General features: G+C 40.2%; 1 protein-coding gene across 2 annotated transcripts in view; it reads right to left on the bottom strand.

The window, feature by feature from the left end:
* CACNA1S (calcium voltage-gated channel subunit alpha1 S) overlaps positions 1-21,674 on the bottom strand; it is a 488,710-nt gene that overhangs the window by 257,024 nt on the left and 210,012 nt on the right. For both annotated transcript variants that reach the window (XM_078644201.1, XM_078644202.1), the window contains exon 13: positions 5,722-5,842. In XM_078644201.1, the coding sequence (XP_078500327.1) occupies positions 5,722-5,842 (121 nt within the window). The remainder of the gene's footprint in view (positions 1-5,721; positions 5,843-21,674) is intronic.

Below are 21,674 nucleotides of genomic sequence, written 5' to 3'. Positions count from 1 at the left end.
AACACTGTTCCTTTTGAAAGTATCCTTAGGATATGAATTATGCTGGAGTAAGAGTCGTTATGTGACCTGGTTGTTCAAACTATGTGACAAGAAAAGGGGACTTATGTGGCATTATGCAGCACAATCTGTCGCACTATATTGACATTTTAACACAGTTTTATGCTGCCTGAGCTAAAATGTCCTTCCCCCCCGTTCAGATCCGGGGCCACCGAAGTCATCTGCGGCGTACCACAAGGATCATCACTCAGCCCCACCCTCTTCAACGTCTACATGAGCCCCCTCGCAGCCATCGCACGCCAACACAACCTCAACATCATCTCCTACGCCGTGACACCCAGCTGATCCTCTCCCTCACCAACGACCCAGCCACCGCCAGAACCAACCTACACGAAGGGATGAAAGACGTAGCCGAGTGGATGATGAACAGCCGCCTGAAACTGAACTCGGACAAGACGGAAGTCATAATCCTTGGATCATCACCCTCTGCCTGGAACGACTCCTGCCCTGGGCAGCGCACCCAAACCAACGGACCACGCACGCAACCTGGGCTTCATCCTGGACTCCTCCCTCTCAATGACCAGACAAGTCAACGCCGTCTCATCATCGTGTTTCAACATCCTACGCATGCTCCGAAAGATCTTCCGATGGATCCCCACCGAAACCAGGAAGACGGTCACCCAGGCTCTCGTCACCAACCGACTGGACTACGGAAACACCCTCTACACCGGAACCACAGCCAAACTGCAGAAAAGACTACAACGCATCCAGAACGCCTCCGCACGACTCATCCTGGACATCCTCCGACACAGCCACATCTCCGGACACCTGAGAGACCTGCACTGGCTCCCCGTCAGCAAGAGAATCACGTTCCAACTCCTCACCCACGCACACAAGGCCCTCCACGACCTGGGCCCCAGGTACCTCGACAACCGCCTGACCTTCTACACTCCCACCCGCCAGCTACGATCGACCAGCCACGCCCTCGCCACCGTTCCACGCATTCGAAGAGCCACCATGGGAGGAAGATCCTTCTCCTACCTGGCAGCCAAGACTTGGAACTCCCTCCCCATCCACCTCCGTCGTACCCAAGCCCACCTCTCCTTCAGGAAGCAACTCAAGACCTGGCTGTTCGAGCAGTAGCGGACCCCCCACCCCCCCCAAGCGCCTTGAGACCCTCCGGGTGAGTAGCGCGCTATGCAAATTATTGATTGATTGATTGATTGATCTTTTAATGACTAAGTCCAGCAATCAACAGCTGAAAGGAGAATAATTAATTGTCGCAAAGTGTCTGGCAAAGCTTTGCACTCAGTGTGCCGTGATGTTAATAATGTTTGAACTGTTTGATATATAAACACATACAATTGGTTATACTCTGCAAAAGAATTATGAGGAATATGTTGTATTCTGTGACAAATGCAGCAAATTGATATTTACATGGAAAACGCTGTGGCTGCACAAATCAGTTGGCCTACATATTAATCAGGGAAAAAGATAGAAAAGCCAATAACCCCTTGTAGGCTTTGGAATCAGTATATATATATATCAAGTAAAGTGGCCTACAAGAGGAACATTTCTAGTAAATTGGGATAATTTACAAACTTCTTCAAATAGCTACATAGAAAGACAAATTGATTTGATGAGATAGGCATTGAATGCTTGCAAACTATAAACAAAAGTTAATTGGGATACTAGGCGTATCAACATTAAGGATTTAACTCAACGAGAATTTTAGGGAATGTACAAATGAAAATTAAAACAAATCAATAAATTATGGTACAATGGATCATACACTTCTCAATTATAAAGGAAATAGGTTGATAAGTCCAAACCAGTTTTTGATAAATATATGATTCTTCACTATGGTTGAAGAAGCAGTCCCCAAACTGTAAGATATTCGTTACGGATTTGATACTCTTGGATCATTAGATATAAAGGAAAGAAGTCGAACCACTGCTAATGTTTCAATCTCTGGTTCATTCAATATGTGAGACCATGCAGGGACTGCATTGAGTAGGGTTAGAATAATGAACCCAAGAATAGAGCGTGATTGGAAATGTACTAACAGTTGATTTGAATTGTTCTCATTATAAATCTCTTGGCTGCAAGAAACATTGTTGTTTGTGTTTTAACATGTACATTGATTGCATCAGCTCATAAACACCACAGCAGAGCAGCTCAAAGGGCAGCAAGGCAAGCTATTACTTTAAATCACAAATCCTCTACCGAAGACACTTTATGTTATCATCCTCCTGGAGTGTAGAAATATCCCTGATGGACGTTCGAATTTCCTGCCTCCACTACTAGCTAGTCATAATACTTTTCTAATGTTGGTAAATTTCAGTTTTTGGGTAGAGCTTCCTACCAATGGGCAGGACGCAGTCAAGGTAAGTTTGTGGAATGTATGGACAATATCCCTGTGGTATGATATAGTCATTTTTAAATTCTTGTTTAACTCTTCATATAGAGGTATCTGGTTATATGACGATGAATAGAAGGGTCACTAAAGTTGGTTCCTGGGTGAAAGTATCGAAGGAGAAATTCAGCAATGTTCTAATAAGCTAGGTTTTTTTAAAAAAGGAGACGGCTCAGTGAGCTCTGACTTTGAGAAGTACTCCAATTGGATCCTTTGTGCTTAGATGTTGCTCTAACTTTATATCTCATTCTCGGCACACATGTCTATCTGCTCCATGGTATTATGTCTCACTACAGCACTGAAATCCTGTAAGAAACTGATACAAACAGCTATGACCAATATTTTTGCAAATAGAATCTGAGAAGCTCGTAACACCTTAAAGAGGCTCTTTCAGTTGTACAATTCCTCTCTTCCTTCTCGCCCTTGTACTGCTCAGATCTTGGGCCCCTTGCTTACTGTGCCACTGGATTCGATCTAGCCTGGCTGATGAGGGGTAATACCCCGAAACAAGTCCCAGGATGCTTGATTCCAATCCAGGGAGGACCTGGTCTGCCAGTTTGGGAAGGACTGTTCCGATAAGGAACAGGGTCAAGACTGATTTGCATATGGCGGGGTTCAACTGGGGTGGCACAGTGAGCAAAAGAACGATCGATTAACCCAGATCTGGAACTGTATGAAAAGTTTCAGCACTCTGTCCATCATCCTATTGTAATTGCTTTCAGTGGTCTAGGCAACCATTCATAGTTTCCTGCACTACTGCAATTCCCTTTTACTTGGTTAACTGGCAAGTTAGTCACAGGACCTAAATTCCGTCGAGAGAGATTTGCGGGGCACGTCTTTCTCATTTAAAGCAGCTCTTCTGTGGGACTCCCTTCCTTCCTCTCTGCATACGTTAAACAACTACTGCTTAGAAAAGCCTTAAAAACGTGCATTTATATACAATAAGTGTTTCATGTTTTTTGTGTACATTTAGCTATTACCTCAGGAACATGACACCTTTACAGGTGGCAGGGCACTTTAGAAGCATTACTAGCAATAACACTACACTGACATTTGCACAAATAACAACACTGGAAATACTGCCAATTCCATTCCAAAAGGCAATGATTTTGGCAACACATTTTTACTCAAAGATAACATTTGTCCTGCAAATTAATGTTCAATTTACACTTGTTATTGATCCACCAAATGTAAACCCTCTTCTTGAGTGGAGTTATCAAATCCATAATTATAGCCTAACTGGACTACTGCAATATGGTCTCTATGCGTTCATTTATAGGCTACAACAAAGAAGTATTAACAGACTACTAAGCAAGGCAGCTGGCGAGGCACATATATAACTGAGAGTACTGCTCCCACATATAACCTGCTGATCAAAGACAGAAAGTGTTATGGTCTACATTTAAAGTGTTCTGAATCAAGTAGCCATGATCCCGCAGAGGTTGTGCACATGTTATATTTCACAAGCGTAGGCTTAACGTATTTGGTGGTCTGTACAGGTACCACCAACGCTCTCACAATACCCCATCTCTCAACCCAGCAGAAAAAAACTATCTACTCAGGAAACAAGTGAAAACTATTCTGATCTCAGGCATTGTGAGGCCAAAACTCTACAGTAAAAAAGTATTGCATTGAGCAGCCACTTTATTTTCTTATTACAGGTGACTAGCGATAATACAACTAGACTGTAATAAAAATGAGAAAGGTTTTTTAACGTGCATATTGCATGCTTACAATACTGTAACTAAATATGGGGCTGTCTTAATGGTTGTTCCCATGCCACTTTACCAATAGTAGGCCATTCACCATTCATATAGGAATTGTTACAAGAATCCTACTGTATAAGACTCACCTGTAATAATCCTAACATAGGTTTTTCTGGCTCTTCCACTGTAGATTGGCAAGGAATCATTCAAACATCATTAGTAAAAGATGTGCAGAATATTGCAAAGATTTAGTCCAGGGGTCTCCAACCTTTTCTATAACGAGAGCTACTTCCGAGCAATGGAAACGGTCCTAAGCTACTAAAGGCTTCGACTATTTCTGCAGCAGTGACCACATCAAATACAATCACTACAGTGACCACACCTTACAGAATTACTAGTAGTGGCCACCCACATGCATGTCACACTATCAAGTGATAACATATTGTGTCATGTCAAAATATTGAACCCAGAATATGACTAATACAATATCATGAAAGTATACATGAATACGTAAGTATAGATTTACTATTTTTAACTCCACATCAACGTACCTTGAAGGCTCATATATGTGCAAGATTAATAGATGTGAAATTTAGAATGTAATTGAAATTAAACTCTTCTATAAATACTTACCTTCATGATATTGTGATAGCCAATATTCTGGCCGCAATATTTTTTCAGGATGATATTTAAAACTCAGTATTGTAGAAGCACACCAACCTCCCAACGTGTAAGAAACAGTGAAGAGTTGCTAACATTAATGTCAGGAAACGTTTTATCAATATAAAATGCTTCCACATGACTAATGAAATAACAGCCACAGGAGAAAATGCCCAATGGTATAAAGGGAATACGAACAGGTATGAACATCCCCAGCCTTGTTTGAATTATTATTCAAAGAGCAGCTATATATATATTTTGTATTTTTAATCCTTTGTTTTCGAACATTAGCATATTAGTATTCCAAAATGAGTTTTCTATGAAATACGAAAATGTCATATTGCGTAAATACACAGAAAGAATATCTTGCCTTTTGCAACAAAAAAACTGACAATTTGAGGGTACAAAAATGTGTAGCGCAACCATCATTAAAACTGCTAGACCCTCGGAATTACTTACAATGCTGGGTTGCACTACAGGGAGCTACTTCCAGGGTACTGGTGAGCTACCAGTAGCTCCCGAGCTACCCGTTGGAGAACCCTGATTTAGTCTATATCACACTCAACCAACAAGACAGCTTCTCAGGACTTTTGAAATCTGAAAACCTTTAGTACATGTTGTAAAATATCTATCTTGTGAGAAGTGTTGACTTTGTGCTTTATATAATTAGTATGATTATTTTTCTCTAATGTTTGTGACTAGAGGACTTTTTAAACTCTATGTGCACCCTATTCCAAGACCAAAGCATCTTCCAGGATGAGGACTATTAACAGTCTACAAGTACAAGATGTCAGAACAGCGTCAGAGACCAAGGAATGATGCAGAAGAGATGCTTATAACTCATGGTTTCTTAGCTCCCAACCCCTTCCTTAATAAACCCACACACATAGAAACCATATGTGAATAGGAAATGGAAACAACCAGGCAGCCTCTAAAGGATACAGTTGCCGCAAACAAAGAGAATGATGAAGTAGATGCACACAAGCACACCAGGGGATGAGGGCCCGCCGTAGGCTAAGATTCCATTGTTCATCACTGTGTTCCAGTCTTCTCCAGTCAAGATCTGCAAGATAAACAACATGGGTTAGTTCTAGACTGTCCCTCTCCCACCACTTACACTACAAAGATTTTCAATGTGTCAATGTAGGTCATTTTACATAAATCAAAAAAGTCCTCTTTTTTAAACTGCTTCTTTCTCTAAGCACCAAGTTGCAATGAAATATTATATTGATTTGTCCACTGTTGACAATTTTAAATAGGCAGTATGCTGCTTATCTGTAGGAAATCACATAGCTAATCTATGTTAGACAGAAGCCACAGTCTTGATGTGGCTAAGCTCCTGCAATGCAAAGCACCTACAACTTAAACTTATTTTTGTGAAAACCCCATACTTTTGCATCGTAGCAATGCACAACCAGAAAAACATTTCTTACCGCATGGCTAGTGGCACTCATGCAACAACTGACAAATAAAAACTATACCGTTTCCAAAACAGATTAGCTATAAAGGCCCCACAAACCAGAAGGAGGCCTTGCAATCATCCACAAGGATACAATCACCTGCACCATCTCTTAGGATGAACCAACTGCACTCATGGAACCCCTGCACTTTAAACTGCAGATCAGTCACGGTGTGATCTTCACAGGTATCCTTGCCTGCCAACCTACGGGACCCCACATCACTTTTTGCAAGTTCTTCACCAACTTCATCACTTCCCTCACCCTCACATCCAACTTCCTCCTACTAGGCAACCTCAACTTCTATCTTGATTACCCCACAGACCAAAAAGCCACCAACGTCCTAGAAAGTCTTGACAAATTCTGCCTTAAGCAACTTGTACAAGGCCTGACTCCTGCCATCGAACTCACACTCAGCCAAATCTTCACATCCAGCAACAAGATCACCTTCAGCAACATGTTCCCTCTCACATGGACAGATCACTTCATTGCACAATTCTACATCCGTCCACCCCACCACAACAAACCAAAACCGACCATCAAACTCAGTCGCAACTAGAGCAACATCACAGAAGCAGACTGGATCCATGCCCTCACATCCAAATAACCAACTCTCACAAGCGACCTACAGCAAGAGCTACCGACCTTTGCCAACTGGATCTCAGGCTGTGCCAACAACCTAGCTCCCATGAAAAAAATCAGACACACAAGAACTTATGCTAAAGCTTGCTGGTACACCAAGGATCTCAGAGACTCCAAGTGCTATTGCAAGCAGCTGGAAGGAAGATAGAGGACCAGGCAAGACAACACCTCCAGCGACACCTAAAACTCTGCTCTCAGAAGGTACCACACACAGACCAAAGAATTCTGGGAAAAAAATCCTGGTCCAACACAGACGAAGAACTCTTCAACATCGTCAAGTAATCCACCAACCTAACAGCTAGCCCCAATACCATCACCCCTATCATCTGCAACAACCTCTCAGACGTCTTTCACAGAAAAATGCTCAATATCTACTCCAATTTTGCACCACAACCCACAATCTCAATGCCACGAGGAGCATACACCTCCTAACAAACTGGAGCCCATCACCACAGAGGACACAGCCAGAATCATGCTGACCATCCACTCAGGGACTCTCTCACACCCCTGCCCACACCACATGTACAACCTGGGCAGCACACTGATCAGCTCCAACCTCACCACCATCATCAACTCCTCCATCCTCCATGGATACTTCCTGGAGAGCTGGAAATACAAGGAAGTCACCACTCTGCTGAAGAACCCCCAGGTTGAACTAAGGATTTCAGTAACTACAGGCCCATCTCGCTCCTACCTTTCTCAGCCAAAGTCCTGAAGAGATGAACAAGCAGTACTCCGCCCCTCTTGAAGAACACCACCTCCTGGACTCCAACAAATCAGGATTCTGCAGCAACCCCACACAGAGACCACCCTCCTGGCAGCAACACATGACATCCACTCAAAAATCATGGGCAGAGGAGAAACCACTGCACTCATCATGCTCAACCTCTCTGCAGGATTCAACACCGTCTCTCATGGCACCCTCTCATGGCAGCCTCATCACCAGACTTCAGGAATCAGAAGTCCATTGACTGGCCCTAGGTTGGTTTTCCCCCTTCCTCTCCAACAGGACACAATGGGTCAGACTCTCCACTTTCACGTCTGAACCCAGGAAGCTCATCTGCAGAGTCCACCAGGGCTCCTCCCTCAGTCAGACTCTGTTCAGCCTTTACATGGTTCCCACCACAAGATAAGAACCCATGACATCAACAAAGTCTCCTATGCTGATGACACTCAGCTCATCCTCTCCCTCACTGACACAAACACCACCACCAGGAACAACTTCACCAACTGTATGTACGATGTGGCAATCTGGAAGCGAGAGAACTTTGTCAAATGCAACAATGATAAAACAGAGATCCAGATCTTCGGAAATAAGCTCTCCCTTGGGACTCCTCTTGGTGAAAACCCCACTTTGGCCATACACGCATCCCCACAGACCATGCCAGAAACCTCAAGATCATCCTGGAAGACAAGCTCTCTATGAAAAAACAAGTTAACTCTGTGATCGCATCCTGTTGCAACATCCTCAGAATGCTTTGCATAATCTTCAAATGGCTCCCCAAACACACTAGATACACGATCACCCAGGCCTTCCTCACCAGAATACTCAACTATGGCAAAGCACTATCTGTTGACATCTCCAGCCTACTCACACAGAGAATCCAGACCATCTACAACACTGCCACCAGCCTTATCCTAGACATCCCCAGAAGTGCACACATTACACCCTACCTCGCATAATTGCACTTGCTGCCCATCCAGTGCTGCCAATTGCAAATTCAAGATTGTCACCCACGCCTAAAAAGCCCTCCACAATGCAGGACCAGCCTACCTCAATGACCGACTCCAAATCTACCAACACTCATGAGGTTCCATGGTTTTCGGAACCGGACTCCATTTTGTTGGAGTTGTTCGTGACGCCATTTTGTGTTGCCCTCACGTAGGCCGTGGAGGTAACCGAACGTACAAAGTTGCATGGGCTTCGTTGTTCATGTACGCATTAACTAGGCCTTTTCTGACTTGTGAGTGAACTGCAAGACGCTGACCCCGTCACCTGAAACTGACCCTTTTGCGAAGCCAATTTCTCTAGCTGATCGTTGTCTGAAATTGCCAATCAATGTTCAGGATATCAATCAAATTCTTCCGAGCACTCTTATATCAAACCATTATTGCTATTAACTTAAATCAATTGGCAAATGTCACTGTCCTTATTAAATATAAGAAATATCCAACTCCTCTCCAGATCAAGGTTCTTCGATCTTTATTACTTCATTCTTCAGAAGATACACCATGGGCACTTGTTACATCAGCCAACACGTGTTTCGTCGTGTAGTATTACATCACTTTGACTTCCTCAGGGCTGTAACCAAGTAAACAGTTCCCATAAAATTTCCGACCTACGTATGGCTAGAATTTAGTGGTGTGAAGGTTCAACATATGTAAAAGAATGTGTATTAGCATCTGAAGGTTTATAAGTCCCAGTGCAGAAGGGTGCAGGAAAGATAGTACCATTACCACTTCACAGTACACCCTCAAAATTGTGAACAGGTTGTGAATCTAGAATAACCTCATACCAGAGTGGAATCAAGACTGCAATAATAATGCACTATGTTCCCTGTAAAGAACCAAAATTACCTATAGCTCCATGGCTCATTCTTATATGTCAGGCTCCTCTCTGTCAATTCGTTATTCTGAACCTAAAACCCAAATCATCAAATTAACTCTATTCTCTCATAGCCTAAACTCTGGTTCTGAGTAAGTAATCCTCTACACTACTACCATTTCTGTAATTAAATATTAATATCAACTGAGATTCCGCGCCAAGTTATTCCCCACTCCACAGCGTCCTAAATCTCAATAATTATTCTCTATTACCCACCTCGCAGCACATATCTACTGCAAATTACCTTATTGTTCAATATGAACTCCTCTCCCAATCGTCACACCATCGGTTTGCAAGAAATAATCATCACTATCTCTGTAACTGAAAATAAATCACAATCTGTCTTACTAAACTGTACATATCATTCTCAGCTTAATATATATATTTTAATCCTATGTTTTATACCTCCTCGTATCTATAAAGACATGTAAATTATCTGCCTTGCGTCACCTTCTTTTATTTCCAAAATATCTTCTTCATTGCCGTTGTGTCTGACAGCAGATCGCAAAGTATCCCACTTTGCTATATTCTTAAAATCGATTAGAGAGAGAAATAATAGAAATAAATTTTCACCCGTCCTTATGTCCTGTATTCCTGTACATCCTATAAACTAATTCTTGAAAATAATCCCAATCTCATACTAGAGGACATATATATTGTTAACACACCCCTGTCCTCGATATCATATATATCAGTTTTAAATAGTCAACATAACTCACCCTACACTTTCACAGACCATGCAGCCTGGGATTATATATCTTCATCTATTTCACGTTTCTGTAAATGCTGAAGAGAAGAACATATATATAACAACATAATCTCTTATCTTAATATCCACATGACAATCCCGTCATCCTGTGTATTATCTACAGAGGTCTACTCACCCTTATTTTTCATATCAGTTGTTCTAGACCCCATTGCCAGAAATATAGTCCATTACTTCCTGAAACAATAAAGATTTCGGGATAGTGTAAATCCCTCGAAGTCACCCTATTCAATGCTATAATCCGAGTCTGGTCCCATACAAGTATAACAGCAAACATTCTCAATTTACTCCGGGCAGCACGCATCTGAACCACTCCGGTCGGCATTCGGCATGGGCGCCATCTTGGAGTGCCTTTTTATTTGTTAAAACGTCCCGCGCCATATTAGAGTGCATAAAAAAGTCAATACAAGAATACCTATTCAAGTTTGTGTTTAAACACATACTCATATCGAAAATAGTCTCCACATACGCCACTCATAATATATTATACTTGGAACTGGTTCCAGTTATCTTACCCGATATCTAAATTTAGCGCAAAAAGTTATGTGTAAACGGGCGCCACCTTAGAGTGTCCTAATATTACTAGAAACGCCGATAATGTATATTACTCATATTCTATCCACTATTTAAACCTACAGTACTTACATATAACATTATAAAAATATATATATATTGTAGTACCAGACAGGGTCCTATAGAATATCTAATAGTGTAGGTGAGTTCCTAAAGTATCTTTAAAATAAACAATAATACGCTATTTCTCACTAAACATTATCTATATCAAATTGTAAACTAAATTATACTCGTCAATACCTGTAGGAAACAGGGATAGCATGCATAAGAAGAAGGGGAAAAATAGAATAGGATACCATACACCTAGAATCATTTCTTAATAAATAAGTAGTGCATATAGCTATAATTAATACTAGAGTCTAGTAAGTGAGTTAGGGTGTGGATATGTGTATAGGTACCCCAGAATTGTACTAATTCAATTAAATAATAATAATTACACGTTGCAAAGTCGAATCATATCATATTCTAACACATATTATATATTAAATACATATCGCTTATGTTGCAGTAATCAAAGCTCATTGCGATTATGCAGTCATATATCGTAATAGCTATCCATCTCATCCATTCACCTATAGCTTAGCTATGTCCTATCTTGTTAAGTTACCATCATGGTCTTGTCCAATAGTGGGTTCACAAATGTGTACTCAGGATCAGTATACATTCATATAATCAGTATCGTTGGTATTCCATATTACAAAAACATCTTGATCATATGTAACCTTATGTAATCTAAACATAGTTCATATAATTTGCCTACCAAAACATCTTGATCATATGTAACCTTATGTAATCTAAACATATTTCATATAGTTTGCCTACAGGTTTCACTTCTTCATTAAGACATTTCTGCATTATTCAACGTATCGTAATAGTTCAATTAAATATAACACTTATTTTCTCATTCTCCATAACCTTCATTGTTACAAATTTGGTTGCTATCTACTCAGATGTTAGTCTTGTACCAGAAAGAATTGGTATTCATTATCAATATTCATACCTTTCTCTACTGCTCTGAGTTTCATCATCCAGATGACTTCTCTACGTCTCAATTTCAACAATCTATTGCCCCCACGTGGGTCTTGCGTCACATGATCTATTCCATAAAAGCTAAAATGATGTTCATTCCTCTTGTCAAAATTCTGTATAAAATGGGAAGCTATCGGGTATCTGGTGTCCCCATTTTTCCATGCTCTAAAGTGTTCTAGCATTCTGTCCCGAAGTCTCCTTTTCGGACTGCCCACATATATTTGCCCACATGAGCACTCAATAATGTATACCACATAAGTCGTATCACAATTAATAAACTCCTCTATTAAATAAGTATCTGAGCCATTGTAATTAAAATTTGTCACCTTTTTCCTGGCCCATCTACACAAGCTACACCGCCCACATTTATGAAATCCTTTAAATCTATTCGAAGGCCAGGAAGTCATGGGTTTTGCCGGATAACTGGGACTAAGATCATTGGCCAGTGTTCTGCCTTTTCTGAAGGTTATGCTTGGTCTCTCACTTACAAATTTCTGCAGGTCCTTATCTGCTTTAAGTAAGTGCCAATGTCTGTTTATGATAGAATACAATCTGTGTGATTCCACATTATAATATGTCACCAGACGTATCTTCTCTCCCGTCCTGTCTATAGTATCAACCTTTTTTGGCTCTGGCAATACTATTGATGCTTTCCACAAATCTGTGGAACTAGATATTGACAAGTTTATCGCTAAACGATCACGGACAGGTTACACTATGAGATTTGATAATCTGACTGTGGGTGAGAGAGTAGCCCTGAAAACATTGAGGACCAACGACAATATTACCATTTGGGTGGCAGACAAGGGTGGTAATATTGTCGTCATGGATACGACTCAATATAATGAAGAAAGTTTGACACAACTAAATGACACGAGGTACTATGAATCCCTGGAAAACAACCCACTTGGGAATTTGAAGAATAGTATCAATGATAAGCTCAAAAGCTGGTACGATTTGACACTCTTGGATATAGATGAGTACAATTACATGTCAATTTTAACACCACGAGCACCTTGCTTATATACCTTACCAAAGGTGCATAAGAATAGACAGAATCCACCCGGAAGACCAATAATCTCGGGGATTGGTGGCCCGGCCGAAAGAATCTCAGAATATATTGACATTTTCTTGAGACCGTATGTGCATAACTTACCCTCATATATCCAAGACACCAAGCATGTGCTGAATATAATGTCTGATATTAAATGGGAGGCTGGAATGTACTTGGTTACTTTAGATGTAGTCTCTCTGTACTCAAATATAGATCGTCAATTAGGGATAGCAGCAGTGGAAACCTTTTTGAACAGAAGACCAGCAGAATTTCTGGAGCACACTAAAATGTTATTGGGAATGACTGGAATTGTGCTCAAGAACAATGTTTTTTTATGTAACCGGAAATGGTACAGACAATGTCTTGGGACCGCGATGGGTTCCAGATTCGCTCCGTCTTTTGCTAACCTCTTTATGGGGTGGTTCGAGGCGGAGTGGATCTGGGGCCATCGCGGCCGGAAATGGATCGAGTATATACAATATTGGGGCCGTTTCATTGATGACTGTCTCATGATTTGGACTGGAACTCTAGAGAATCTGAATTGCTTCTTTGAATATCTGAATGAGAATGATGTAAACTTACGTTTCACCACACAATATGATGAGAGGTTAATCACCTTTTTGGACATTGAATTATATGCACATGATATGAGACTTTGCTCCAGGATGTATCGAAAAGAAACTAGCTGTAACTCTATACTTCATGCTAGGAGCTGTCACCCGAGCTGTCAGATAAAATCAATACCGTACAGTGAAATGGTCAGAGCGAGGAGAAATTGTTCGGAGGATGTTGACTTTCAGGTGAATATATGTGATATGGTTAACAGATTTGCTGCAAGAGGTTATGAGAAAGAAGTAATTGACAAAGCAAGACGGAGGGCTTGTGCACTCAGGCGATCACATACATTGATACCAAAAAAGGTTGATACTATAGACAGGACAGGAGAGAAGATACGTCTGGTGACATATTATAATGTGGAATCACACAGATTGTATTCTATCATAAACAGACATTGGCACTTACTTAAAGCAGATAAGGACGTGCAGAAATATGTAAGTGAGAGACCAAGCATAACCTTCAGAAAAGGCAGAACACTGGCCAATGATCTTAGTCCCAGTTATCCGGCAAAAACCATGACTTCCTGGCCTTCGAATAGAATTAAAGGATTTCTTAAATGTGGGCGGTGTAGCTCGTGTAGATGGGCCAGGAAAAAGGTGACACATTTTAATAACAATGGCTCAGATACTTATTTAATAGAGGAGTTTATTAATTGTGATACGACTTATGTGGTATACATTATTGAGTGCTCATGTGGGCAAATATATGTGGGCAGTACAAAAAGGAGACTTCGGGACAGAATGCTAGAACACTTTAGAGCATGGAAAAATGGGGACACCAGATACCCGATAGCTTCCCATTTTATACAGAATTTTGACAAGAGGAATGAACATCATTTTAGCTTTTATGGAATAGATCATGTGACACAAGACCCACGTGGGGGCAATAGATTGTTGAAATTGAGACGTAGAGAAGTCATCTGGATGATGAAACTCAGAGCAGTAGAGAAAGGTATGAATATTGATAATAAATACCAATTCTTTCTGGGATAAGACTAACATCTGAGTAGATAGCAACCAAATTTGTAACAATGAAGGTTATGGAGAATGAGAAAATAAGTGTTATATTTAACTGAACTATTACGATACGTTGAATAATGCAGAAATGTCTTAATGAAGAAGTGAAACCTGTAGGCAAACTATATGAAATATGTTTAGATTACATAACGTTACATATGATCAAGATGTTTGGGTAGGCAAACTATATGAACTATGTTTAGATTACATAAGGTTACATATGATCAAGATGTTTTTGTAATATGTAATACCAACAATACTGATTATGTGAATGTATACTGATCCTGAGTACACATTTGTGAACCTACTATTGGACAAGACCATGATGGTAACTTAACAAGATAGGACATAGCTAAGCTATAGGTGAATGGATGAGATGGATAGCTATTACGATATATGACTGTATAATCGCAATGAGCTTTGATTACTGCAACATAAGCGATATGTATTTAATATATAATATGTGTTAGAATATGATATGATTCGACTTTGCAACGTGTAATTATTAATATTTAATTGAATTAGTACAATTTTGATGTACCTATACACATATCCACACCCTAACTCACTTACTAGACTTTAGTATTAATTATAGCTATATGTACTACTTATTTATTAAGAAATGATTCTAGGTGTATGGTATCCTATTCTATTTTTCCCCTTCTTCTTATGCATGCTATCCCTGTATCCTACAGGTATTGACGAGTATAATTTAGTTTACAATTTGATATAGATAATGTTTAGTGAGAAATAGCGTATTATTGTTTATTTTAAAGATACTTTAGGAACTCACCTACACTATTAGATATTCTATAGGACCCTGTCTGGTACTACAATATATATATTTTTTTATAATGTTATATGTAAGTACTGTAGGTTTAAATAGTGGGTAGAATATGAGTAATATACATTATCGGCGTTTCTAGTAATATTAGGACACTCTAAGATGGCGCCCGTTTACACATAACTTTTTGCGCTAAATTTAGATATCGGGTAAGATAACTGCAACCAGTTCCAAGTATAATATATTATGAGTGGCGTATGTGGAGACTATTTTCGATATGAGTACGTGTTTAAACACAAACTTGAATAGGTATTCTTGTATTGACTTTTTAATGCACTCTAATATGGCGCGGGACGTTTTAACAAATAAAAAGACACTCCAAGATGGCGCCCATGCCGAACGCCGACCGGAGTGGTTCAGATACGTGCTGCCCGGAGTAAGTTGAGAATGTTTGCTGTTATACTTGTATAGGACCAGACTCGGATTATAGCATTGAATAGGGTGACTTCGAGGGATTTACACTATCCCGAAATCTTTATTGTTTCAGGAAGTAATGGACTACATTTCTGGCACTAGGGTCTAGAACAACTGATATGAAAAATAAGGGTGAGTAGACCTCTGTAGATAATACACAGGATGACGGGATTGTCATGTGGATATTAAGATAAGAGATTATGTTGTTATATATATGTTCTTCTCTTCAGCATTTACAGAAATGTGAAATAGATGAAGATATAGAATCCCAGGTTGTATGGTCTGTGAAAGTGTAGGGTGAGTTATGTTGACTATTTAAAACTGATATATATGATATCGAGGACAGGGGTGTGTTAACAATATATATGTCCTCTAGTATGAGATTGGGATTATTTTCAAGAATTGGTTTATAGGATGTACAGGAATACAGGACATAAGGACGGGTGAAAATGTATTTCTATTATTTCTCTCTCTAATCGATTTTAAGAATATAGCAAAGTGGGATACTTTGCAATCTGCTGTCAGACACAACGGCAATGAAGAAGATATTTTGGAAATAAAAGAAGGTGACGCAAGGCAGATAATTTACATGTCTTTATAGATACGAAGAGGTATAAAACATAGGATTAAAATATATATATTAAGCTGAGAATGATATGTACAGTTTAGTAAGACAGATTGTGATTTATTTTCAGTTACAAAGATAGTGATGATTATTACTTGCGAACCGATGGTGTGACGATTGGGAGAGGAGTTCATACTTGAACAATAAGGTAATTTGCAGTAGATATGTGCTGCAAGGTGGGTAATAGAGAATAATTATTGAGATTTAGGACGCTGTGGAGTGGAGAATAACTTGGCGCGGAATCTCAGTTGATATTATTATTTAATTACAGAAATGGTAGTAGTGTAGAGGATTACTTACTCAGAACCAGAGTGTAGGCTATGACAGAATAGAGTTAATTTGATGATTTTGATTTTAGGTTCAGAATAACGAATTGACAGAGAGGAGCCTGACATATAAGAAGGATCCATGGAGCTATAGGTAATTTTGGTTCTTTACAGGGAACATAGTGCATTATTATTGCAGTCTTGATTCCACTCTGGTATGAGGTTATTCTAGATTCACAACCTGTTCACAATTTTGAGGGTGTACTGTGAAGTGGTAATGGTACTATCTTTCCTGCACCCTTCTGCACTGGGACTTATAAACCTTCAGATGCTAATACACATTCTTTTACATATGTTGAACCTTCACACCACTAAATTCTAGCCATACGTAGGTCGGAAATTTTATGGGAACTGTTTACTTGGCTACAGCCCTGAGGAAGTCAAAGTGATGTAATACTACACGATGAAACACATGGTGCCCATGGTGTATCTTCTGAAGAATGAAGTAATAAAGATCGAAGAACCTTGATCTGGAGAGGAGTTGGATATTTCTTATATTTAATAAGGACAGTGACATCTGCCAATTGATTTAAGTTAATAGCAATAATGGTTTGATATAAGAGTGCTCGGAAGAATTTGATTGAAGTTTATTCTGCCCTTGCAGTGACCTGTGGGCGTCGGATACACGCTCACCTTCCTTGGAGCACCACTGAGATATTACTCTATTGGACATACCCTGATATTACATTGTTGTGCGCCCCATTATCTGTAAAGTGTCCTTTTGCTTGTTAGAATATTCAGGATATCGTTAACTTTTAGTTCCTTGCACATATCTTATCCTATTCAGCACCTGAATTGTTTCTTTCCTTACGACTTTTCATTACATGGGTTGTGCTTTCAATTATGGGTTTGTTCGGCTTGTGGTAATCGAATTTGGGACAGTCCTAATAATTAACTTGTGGGTTGGTACGATGTAAAGTGAGCTTTTTGGAATGTAATAATGTGTGGGAAAATGTATTTCATTCGTCAGAATTTGTCGCAGTGGGTGTGCATTTGTAATGAAGCAAAATATGGATAAAAAGTGATGCCCTGCTCTACGAAAATTGAGCAGTCTCCTGAGTTGTACACCGTGTTGTATTGCTGGGATTACTGTTACTAGCTGCAGCTAATAAATTTGATCTCTGACGCCACCTAGAAGTATTCCGTGTCTCTGTATACCAAGACAGGGGAATCCGAAGACTTTGGGCGTGTCCCTGGCGCCGCTAGGTTCTGAAAACCCGGTTCTTCACTCCAGACATCTACACTCCACTTCTCTCTCCCTTGCACAATTGCCCTGCTTCCACAGAAGCAAGACAGGAGATCACACTTTCTCCTTCATCGCCTCCACATGCTGGAATGAACTCCCTCTACACATCAGGACCACCACACCACTTCTCAACTTCTGCAGGAAGCTGAAGACCTGGATGTTCAACTAGGAGCACCTCCAGACCTACACTCCTGCCTCAGCACCTGGATACCTTCACAGGTAAAAAGCTGTGCCATACAAATCAACTTATAAGAATTCTATAAACACAATGCCACAAAAACGAGGGTAATTTCATGTAGCAATAAAAGGTATATGAAAAAAAGAATTAGAGTTGTTTTAGTTAACCAGCTCTTTTCAGTTCTATCAACAGGGACTTCTCACAAAATGACCACCAAGAGACAAAATTATATTACTTTTTTGGCACTGTAGAAAACAATATAGCAAGCTGCTTGCTTTGATAAAAACACATTTGTATACAAGTTTTTTTTTTTTTACATTTGTTGTAACAGATATACTTTTTTTTAAATGTACCCTGTTGTTAAGGAGTCTAAATTGTAAGGGCTAGTTTATCAGACACCCAGTCCACGACATCTACTTAAAAGTGGATCTCCAGTAATCTAGATAAGGGCCACAGCAAAATATCCAGTTCCTTCTCTTCCTCAGCATTTATCTGCAGCAACACCAGCTTTCCTGTGGCAACAGGAACTTCTGCACCCTCAAACATAATGGCACGTGTATACAGGGCAGGCAGTTGAAACCTCCAGTAGCACCTAGTCCAACAGTTTCCTCCTGAAAATCCCAGCTGCAGGATAGGAGATTACCATAAGCAGGACTTGGACAACTCTGTTGTTGGGATTCAGCAAGAGTTTCATGCAACAACGGGACGGAGCAGCTTTTTGGTCTCAAATAGCGAAGACAGACCTCCTGACAAATGTTATCCTTAGTCTCTGTCAGGCAGATAGCAATTCTTCAAATCAAAATGTTAGATAGTCTTTTGATTCTTTCATTGTACTCACCTTTAAGCTGGAAGTAGGCAAAGAAAACATTAGTAACAATAATCTGTGATTGGTGATAAGTGCTAAGTAAAAGAAGGTAAAATCCATGTACCTCATCCTCCCAAGATTTGCACCAAATGGCTAAGTCATGTTACAGGGATATATTTGTAAAAAAGCTACCCCAGAATTCCTTTCACCACAGGAAAACACCTCCAGTTCTCTCCGAATTAATTTAATCTCACCAAGTATGAATGAAAGTCTTTCCTTCTAAACATTCTGCTTAGCACCCACGCAGGGTTTGGCTCCACTGGTCTGACTTTCTCAGACGAACAAAGTGTTGCAGGAGCTATTCAAAAGGAGATGTGGGGTGAAATCTTTGACTAAATTGCCAGCTCTTTTTGAGATCTTTCTGTGTAAAGCTGACTGTGAAGTACCAACTTTTGACGTCTTTTTTTGAGATCTTTCTGAAGTACCATCTTTTGACGTCTCTTTTTGAGATCGTTTATGTGTAAAGCTGACAGTGAAGTTCAAACTTTTGACGTCCACAAATCCAGGGAAAATGTGGTGTGACAACCGGGGAAAATGAACAACCTCCAATATAAACATGGCAGCTAAGCTTTCAACAGTGTATTTTTTAATTTTAAAACATGGACAATAAGTAGTATAAGTAATCAAAGTCAAACTTTTCCTTTGATTTTCACATCTAATTACCTTAGATGCTGTACACTGAACTTTGTTCAATTTTCCTAACCAAAGTTAGGTAAATAGCTTTTTTGTATTCATGTTGTATATTTAAAAGCAGGCTGTGTAGCCTGCTTCCATTAACCAGGACTTTTGAAAGCACCATATCTTTAGGTGCCCAAGTGGAAAATATCTCCTGCACGACTGTGTGCCAAATATAAACTTGTGCAACAGCAAAAGTGTGCTCGCAATTCTAGTTGATTGTCAGTGATGCAAACTTTAGGAGGGTTGACATTGAGGTTATGTAGCAGTCTCGCTGCAGCATTGTGGATTCTCTGTAGGTTCTGAAAAGCATGGAGGAACACTAAATTGTATATAGTCCACAGCGCACTGCATTGGCAGAGTTAAGATAGCAAGTGGGAAGGTTGTCCTGTGTAGGAAAACAGACTGGTGAAGGGACCGTTAAATTGAGTCTCTTGGATCACTTTGAGCCTCCATCGGTGGTTACGAAATAATGCTCTACAATTTAATTTGGATAAGACCGAAATTTTACACTGCGCAGTTGGGAAGGTTCCTCTGCCTCTTCCTCACAATTTTTGGCCTCTTGGTACAGCTACTGCCCTAGCACCATCTAAGACGGTGCAAAAGTTGGGAGTCATGTTCAATGGCAACTTGTCACTGGAGACGCAAGTGAATAAGACGGTGGGGTGTTGTTTTGGTCTTATTAAAGCATTGAGAAAGATCCTTCTGTTGCTTCCCATCCTGGTCATAGCCTTGATAGTACGAGGCGCTATTTTAAGCAGAATTGACTACTGCAACACCTTACTGTTGGAGTCCCCCAAATATCTGATTCAGCGACTGCAACATGTTCAGAATACGGCAGAATATGGAAGCGAAATTAGCTCTTTCTAGACCACGAGGCTTTTCTGCCTCAATGTGTCTAGCTGAGCTACACTGGCTCCCAGTGCAGCCAAGAATATCTTTCAAATCGCTATGTATAGGGTTTAGGGCTCTGCATGGATTCGATCCTAAGCCGCTACAGAAGAAATTGATCTGGTACACTCCCACCTGGAGCCTCCGATCCTCTTCTGCCTGTCTGGCAAAGGTCTCCAGGTTCAACAGGTTCAGACTGGGAGGAAGAACTTTTAGTATTGCCACCGTGAAACTATGGAATGAACTGCCACTTGAAATCAGACAATGTAGTTCCTTGCCCTTGTTTAGGAAAAGGATCAAAACGTGGCTGTTCTCCAGAAATTGATCCTGTCGCCTCGGAGTAGTGCCCTTTTTAGGTTCTGTCCTTCTCCCTTTACGTTAGACTTTGTTCACATATCTTTAGTGCCAGGGTACCTGAAGGGTGTTTGTTGTGCTTTATAAATGCTATACACAATACAATACAATACAAGTACTATCCCGACAGCTGCTTTTAAGGGAAAACTTTAATAAGGAAATATTCAATGTAGTCATGCAAATATGTAATTGATCCCCATGTAATGTGATTCAATTGAGGTATAAGAGAGAAGTATCTTTAATCATGCTTAAATCCCATACTCGGTGTGATGAATTAGGAAGTGGGCCCAGTCTTTTGGCCAGATGGCGGATATCCTCTGTGTAATTGTGTTGAGGCTGAAGGAGAAGCGAGGATATGCTCTTCAGTAGTGAGCTGAGGTAGACAATAAAGAAGGGAGCAAAAGTGGAGCTTTGAGGAGTACCAGCTGCTCAAACAAAGTGAGCAAAAGAACAAGAGCTAGGATACCATTAGAGATGTTGGTGATGAGTCTATGGAGTCATGTTTCCAGTGCAAAGTGGGATGGTGGGGCATATCAAAGGCAGCAGAAATGTCCACTAGCAGAATTGGCCCACACTGCTATCAGGGCAGGTTCCATACTCCCACCATAAAGGAACCCTGTTTGCTTGTCAGAGAAAAGACTGTTTTCTTAAATGAAGACCGATAATTGCACATAGGTAGCTCTGTCAGTTTGCCTGGAAAATACTTACTTCAAATTA

The sequence above is a fragment of the Lissotriton helveticus genome, chromosome 5_1 (assembly GCF_964261635.1).
Source record: "Lissotriton helveticus chromosome 5_1, aLisHel1.1, whole genome shotgun sequence".
NCBI classification, from domain to species: Eukaryota; Metazoa; Chordata; class Amphibia; order Caudata; family Salamandridae; genus Lissotriton; species Lissotriton helveticus.
The sequence above is the reverse complement of the archived record's forward strand: the minus strand, read 5'-3'. Positions and strand labels throughout refer to the sequence as shown.